General features: G+C 39.5%; 1 protein-coding gene across 1 annotated transcript; it reads right to left on the bottom strand.

Annotated features, from left to right (window-relative positions):
• Positions 1-1,966: 1,966 nt before the first annotated feature.
• LOC104818083 (dynamin-related protein 5A) lies at positions 1,967-5,902 on the bottom strand. Its single transcript, XM_010547538.2, has 8 exons — positions 5,519-5,902; positions 4,979-5,170; positions 4,669-4,875; positions 4,059-4,487; positions 3,701-3,928; positions 3,426-3,621; positions 2,464-3,127; positions 1,967-2,325 (listed from the first exon to the last, which is right to left on the bottom strand). Exons 1-8 carry the CDS (start codon positions 5,870-5,872, stop codon positions 2,139-2,141), a joined length of 2,457 nt encoding a protein of 818 aa, XP_010545840.1. The 5' UTR covers positions 5,873-5,902; the 3' UTR covers positions 1,967-2,138.
• Positions 5,903-7,507: the final 1,605 nt, after the last annotated feature.

Here is a 7,507-nt window from a genome sequence, read left to right as displayed (position 1 = left end):
AGTTGTATATTAGTTATATATTAGTCGTAATAAGGTCGCAAAATTTTTTTTTTTTTTCGGTGGTGTACACTGAAATTGCTGCGACCCAAGTGGGTTATTTGAGTAATATTCCCTTACATGCACGCATGCACTCAGTTGAAATTGCGTCGTTATTATTATTAATCCACCTGAAATATTTTGATATAATTTTGTATTTATTTATTTTTCAAGTTATATTATACGCCGATTAAAATAATAAAGCTGGCATTGTATTAGCTTTTCAAAATTCATAAGCCAATGATTCGCCGGGCGTGGACACGTGTACGGTTCTGATTGGGGAATGTATATCATTAGAGGTCAAAGCACGAGCTCAGTCCTCTCAATAACTAATTAAATTCGGTTATTACGCCCAAGTTTAGTAGTCTATTGTCTTTTTGGTTATGGGGGGGAAACCAACATGAAATATATGACCAATTTATAAAAGATTTAAAAATTAAATTAAAATAAATAGAACACGTGGATAGATGTGGTTGAAGTCGCCAATAGGATGGTGAGGAATTATATCAGTCATAAGAAAATGGCTGATGGATCTTTACCGCCCAACCAATTTTGCCCATTTCTACTTTCTTTTCACTTTTTTGGTTAATTAATTACCAGGTGCATAGTATGGTTATAAATAATTATATCTTATATCTATATAATATTTTTATAAAATATAATTAATTTCACATTTTTTAATATTATTTCAAAAAAAATAAATTTATTATTATTTATCTTATTATCTCTTTTTTACTCATATTTTGTAGTAATTCATTCATTTTTATAAATATATTTTCATTTTTAAAAAATTTTATATATAAATATTGTTGTTTTTTTTAAATAAATCTGGATCCAGATAACCGCGAATATCCGAACATTATTCCGGATATCCGTACCCCGAATACTTGTAAACCTCAAATTCTGGATATAAATCTTATAATTAAATAATCGAATAATCTGGGTTCAAATCCAAATAACTCGATTTTCTTACGTATCCGATCCGTGCCCACTCCACAACTGCCTAACAATGATATTACCTACCATAATTATATACATTCGCAATCTCTTGATTAGGTGATCATAAATTAGGTTATAAATAATTATATCTTATATCTATATAATATTTTTATAAAATATCATTAATTTCACATTTTTTAATATTATTTTAAAAAAATAAATTTATTAGTATTTCTCTTATTATCTCTTTTTTACTCATATTTTGTAGTAATTCATTCATTTTTATAAATATATCTTCATTTTTTGAAATTTTTTTATATAATTATTGTTGTTTTTTTAAAAATAAATCTGGATCCAAATACCCGCGAATACCCGAATATTATTACGGATATCCGTACCCCAGATACTCGTAAACCTCAAATTCCGGATACAAATCTTATAATTAAATATTCGAATATTTTGGATTCAAATCCAAATAACCCAATTTTCTTACGTATCGGATCCGTGCCCACTCCACAGCTGCCTAACAATGATATTTCCTACCATAATCATATACATTCGCAAAATCTCTTGATTAGGTGATCATAAATTAGGTTAGATTCTGTCAAATTGGATTTTTTTTGGTAAGGTTGTCAATATATAGCATATATAAATACTTGGTGTGTTTTGAAGTTGGTTGGAGTTTTGCTGATTTTAGATAATTCATTTTCAAAAATACTAAATCTAATTATATTCGGTTCAAATTTGTTAATCAGTGTCATGCTAGTGTATAAAACCATTTCAACTTCATTTTTATTTTATTTTTTTTATGCATAATCTCATCTGTATATTTATAGAGTTATCGAACTGTCTATTTAATAATTTCTGTGTTGGGACCAGTACATTTCCTGATCATAACTCACAAGATTGCCGTTTCTATGAAAAAGTCTGCGTATTTTCACTTTTGAGTATGAAATTGGAAAAGAATTTTTTTTTTTTTTTTTTTGTAATATCTCCCAAATATATTTTTTATATTTTTTTTGGTACAAAAGTGGTTAATCTTAAGAGAAGAAGTTCTCTATACAAATACAAGCAAGATTTTCCAAATCAACCAACGTTAAATCCACCAGAAGTGGAAGTTCTGATGAAGGACAAGATGATGATGGTGATGATGATGATGATGATCAAAGAACACGACTCATGGTTTTAAACTCGTTCAAGCAAGACTGAAGTATCTTCTGGCGTTTATGAAGCTGTTGGCGTTCATGTTGCAGAACATCAACGGCTCCTGGCACGACAAACATGTCCATGAACTTCTCGTCGTTCACTGCGAACAAATCCAGGCCAAGTGCCACCACCAGCCTGTCCCGGCTGAACAAAAGAAAACCAGACCGATTAATAGATTACTTCCTCCACAAGTAAACTCGATGCATCATCCGACAAGACATAGCTAATGAAGCAAGAGATGTGTCCGAGAAGAACAAGAAAACTGAGAGAGAAAAACCTTACCATGGTGTCAGAAATCCGGAGTTGAGAGTTGACATCACGCTTCTCTCGACAAGGACTTGACGGATCCTGGCGAAATGTTGTGCAGCTGATGAACATATTTCCGAGTAAGCAGAGCTCGATCTCGAACGTTTATCTCCGTTTCCAAACAGAATCTCTCCTCCCCCATTCATGTTTCTGTTCCCTCCCATTCTGGTCATTCGTTTTCTTGCTCCACCTCCATCAGGGCAATTCCCTATTTCTTTCTTGACCAGACCATACACTATCTCGCATGGCTGATCAGGGGATGGCGTCTCAGGCACCGTTATCTGGCTTTCCCCTCCTTTCCCTGGTGTCGTTTGATGGGCATTATTCTCAGGAGGTATGTTTTCTTGATCTTTCATTGCCTCGTCACAAGAAGCTGCCTCTGTTTCAGACAGCTCGAAGCAAAACGACCCGCCTGAAGTTTGGTTAAGTTTGAAGTAAGAGGCTCCTCCTGTCGAGCCAAAAGCTTCGTGGTAGTCGTTCTCGTAGCACGCCATAGAATACGGGCTGGTCACTGAATCGAGATGGTGCCTTACTAATTGCTTGCATTGTTTGGCGAGATCCTTCACAAAGTGACTGTATGCATTGCGTAGAGAAGCATGGAAGCCCACGTATCCATCCATGTTCTCATTGTTCTTCCCATCTGCATCATAAAAATCGAAGCAATATCATTATTCCTGATCGGTTACCTTAGAGGCATACATCCACGAGGGAAGATAAAGATGTGGACTGCTAAAAAAATGAACACAAGGGCAATAATCTATTAGCAACAGCCTCAGCAACTTCCTAACCTGCCCCTTGTAAGGTCAAGATTCATGCTTACATACTTTTGCTTGTGAAGAACACAATATTTCCACCCAAATAAAGAGAACACATACTTTAAGCAATGTATCTGGCTGTAGAAGAATTCAAAAGAATCAGGAGTGTCAAACGATTCTTACATTCTGAATTTTGGCTCAGGTTCCTTTCAAGGGCAATATCGAAGAGACTTCCCAATACAAAGGCGAGCCTATCACAGGCTGTGTCAAGAAGGGGAGCGAGCCACGACCGTGCAGCAGTTCGAGCAATCTCTACAGCAGCCTCCGTCAATCCCCGACTCCCTCCACGCCCAGCATGAGCAAGTAGAATGTTCGCCACCTGGTTAATGGACAGTAATGTGTCAACTCTGCATTTGGAAGTGACAGAAAGCTTTCCCTAGTAAAGAACATGGAAGTACCTTTTCTCTTGATACTGGAGGACATTCGATAGAGTAGGCTGCACAACGAAATTCATGGATTACCCTTTCAAAGGCAGCCCCTCCATAGAGCTTAAGGACAGCATTAGGAGGCTTAATGTCCACGCTAACACCTGGCCAGCTCCCAATCCCACTCTCTGCACGTTCTTGCTTAGTTGTTTTCCCCCATTGCTCAGGTGCTGGATCTGCTGCTCCATCAATCAAAGCTCCCTGAACAGACAAGAAAAGGAAAAATCTTTCATCATTTAGACATCTGACAAAGAGGCACCAGAATTTTGCCAGCATTAAGATCCAACCGTAATCTTCACAACTTGAAAAACCCATCAAATAAACTACTCACCACGTGATTGCTAATAGAAGCGGTGTATAGCATTGCTGCTTTTCTGAGATGAGCAACATCAGAAGTAGCCTGGATTTTTAAATCCATTCTCATCATCTCTTTGGTTACCTCGGAGCAGCGCTGTTCAAGCAAAGCTAGAGTTGCTGGAGCCGCTTCCTTGTACCTCTTCTGAAGCTCAGACTCCAGAAAATCCCTTAACGAGCCAAAACCAATATAAGGGCGAAACTTTTCTTCATCAAATCCTCCTTTCACTCCATCCCTTAGATGCCTTAAGACTTCAGTGTCCACTTGAGATATTTGTCTACGAAATTCATCATTTGAAATAGTGTTCCTGTCTTTTGGTAACGCCACAAAATAGGGACGAGTGTTCTCCCCGAGATATCCACTAGCACTGAGATAACGGTCAACTTCCCACCGATCTGTAAACTCCTGCAAGTGTTGGGTGTTCAAATTATGACATGAGATTTCGGTTCATTGAAAACTGTTGTCAAACTCCAGTTCCTGATTACTTGTACCTCAACATTAAGGCCATAGATCAGCCACATTGCAGTCTTTTTCACTTAAAAAATGGTCATCTACCAAGCAACATAAAAGGCAATTGAAGAAGTACCTTGAGGCGATTATCGAACTTGGAGACTACGACGACAGTCCTTCGAAAACTTGGATCAATATCACGAACTGCATCTAACCACAAGGATGAACACCACTCTACACTACTCTGTTGAAGGAACAAGAGAATGCGATGTGGAGGACTAGCAAGTGACTTCACCATCGAGAGAATTTCCTCAGGAGTGTTTTCTGGCTCTCCTTTCTTAGCCTGCGGAGAAAGTTTTACAACTTCTGTTCAGTTCCTAAAGACAAGAAACTTGCGCAGAGGACTGCCTTCACAGTTCATACTAACAGACAAAAGCAAAGGCTACCTTAAGAACAAAACCAGGAGTATCAATGATGGTCAGATTTGGACAATGGGCGTATTCAGCTCTCATCACAATTGGCTTTGGCGAGACTGCGGTGTTGGTCCTCTTCAAAAGCGCCTCTGTTCTTGACCTAATTACATCGGCAATTGCAGTAGCCGAAACAATGGCACTTCCATATTCGTCAGAATCTTCATCCTACCAATCAAGTCACCATCTCAAAGACATAAACTTCCATAACATAGAATGTGGAGAACCACTGTGGCTTTTGACTTTTGAGTTCATAACCAAACAAAACTCATACCCAGGAATTTGTAAGAAACGTTGCATTGGTAATTCTCTAATCATAACGTGCCCATCATTATAACCTCACGTCTCGGATATGAAAACTTCAGTAAAACAGAAATATCTAGAACAAGAAATAATGACTGCGAATCTGATGTTTTGGAACATACATTGATTGCAAAATTTGTAGCCTAACCTACCAAATAAACATTAATCCACAGCAAAACTCAATGGATCATGGTGCATTTGCATAGATTTTACCTGGAAGCGGCATCGAGGTTCGAGGGCCGTGGGATCATGAACCATCTGGAGGATCAGAGGACGTCGTGTGCCCATCTCCACCTCCCGAACATTGAATCGGAACCCAAGAAGCGCCTCAAGAAGCGAGCTCTTGCCATCGGATTGGCCACCGATGGCTACGATCTCCGGGATCGGAAGCTTCTCTCCAAAAGCGACGGCCGCAGCCTGAAGACGATTGTAGGCCTCGAACCGGGACCTGGATTCGGAGTTCGTCGGATTTTGAGGATGAGATTGCATCTGAGACTGAGATTGTTGGTTTCTCTTGGAAGATGGAGTTTTGGTCGGCGTGATGAGGTGAGGGTTCGGCGTCGCCATTGTTGGTAAAAGAAGCAACGGTAACAAAAAACAGATGTGTGGGGAGGGAGGGAGATGGAGCGGCTGAGAGACTTTTTGAATTCGAATTAGGATTTGAATTTTTTGTGGGCCGAAGTTTGGGCCTTTGACCGATGATAATGGGCTCGATTTGTAGTTCATTTTTTTTTAATTTAGACTCTTAATTAATGTAAGAATTTGTTTCGGCAGTAAAAAAAAATGTAAATTGATATTTTGAATATCGTTACAAATTTCAGATCATGTTAATATATATATATATATATATATATATATATATATTCATCTCCTTGCATTTTTAGAAAAGGAAAAAGCAATAGGCCTAAGCACGCACATGCAAGGCATTGAATCGATGCACATAACATACAATAAGGGAGTACGCAAAATTTCAAATTTCTCATTATTAAAAAATAATAATAATAATAATCAACACAATAATAATAATAATAATAATAATAATAATAATAATAATAATAATAATAATAATAATAATAATAATAATAATAATAAGTTGTGCGGTCAACAAGAATGCATGTTCGCGGAGTGACACGTGGAGGAAACCCAGAAGGGCCGTGAGGTTGCGTCGTGAACGCTGTGTGACTCTTACCGCGTTTTATGGCAGTGACAAAGGATCACACCGTCACCACACGTGGGACATTTCCTTAGATTTGCAAAGACAACTCACTTGCTCAAACTTAGACCACTTGTCTTGTTTGTTTTTCTTTTTCTTTTTTTTTTCTTTTTTTTATTATTATTATATAAATATTACTAAGATATTTCGTAGGCTACATCATCGAAGTAACTAATCCTCGATGTTGGGCCCGCTCGGCCCAGCGGCCCATTTAGTTTTTTGGTGAAAGAAAGGAACGGCCCATCGGCCGAAACGTGGCGTTTTGAGCAACGGGTTAATGAACCCTAACTCTTCGCGAGCATTCGTGGAGTGTGGCGTGTGGCTCGAGGCAGAAGGTTCGAGAGAGACCGGAGGAGAGAAGAAGGCGATGACAACGACGGAGCTTCCCGGCGTCGGTGAAGCTCGGACTCGACGGCGGCTCAAGGTAAGTGAGTCGAGGTCGGTAAGGTGGTTGTTCCTCGTCTTTCTTGGTTGTCTTCGGACTGGTTTTCCGATCGACGAGTCTCCGAGTTGTGGAGCACCGTCGGTTCTTGTTCTCCGATGGTTTCTTCCGTTTTCTAGTGGATTCGCCGGCACCGTCCGGCCGAGATGTAGGCCCGAGGACTTCACAAAGTGGTATCAGAGCTCCGGTTACGATCCAGGGAGGTAAGTTCGCCGGAAAAGGTGAGGTAATTTAGGGTTTTCGGTTTCGGTTTCTCCGAGTCGAGTCTGTGTGAGCGTCTTGATCTGTTTACTGAGTGTTTTCAGTCCATCGGAGGAGATTATCGGCGACGATGAGAAACAGATCTGGGAAGTCTCGGTGCCGCCGGTGACGAGATTCGTCAAGGTGAAGTTTCTGGGAGTCGACGCGGTGAAGACTCGTCTCAGAACCGGTAACCAGGTGAGTCTTTCGACTCGGTTCTTTATTTTCCGCATTTTTTCTCCGATTTGAGTCCGAGTTTCAAAGGAAACTCGGTGAAACTCGGCGGAGAAAGTCCGATTCCGGCGAA

Source organism: Tarenaya hassleriana, unplaced genomic scaffold (genome assembly GCF_000463585.1).
Source record: "Tarenaya hassleriana unplaced genomic scaffold, ASM46358v1 Cleome28, whole genome shotgun sequence".
In the NCBI taxonomy this organism is placed as follows: domain Eukaryota; kingdom Viridiplantae; phylum Streptophyta; class Magnoliopsida; order Brassicales; family Cleomaceae; genus Tarenaya; species Tarenaya hassleriana.
The sequence above is the reverse complement of the archived record's forward strand: the minus strand, read 5'-3'. Positions and strand labels throughout refer to the sequence as shown.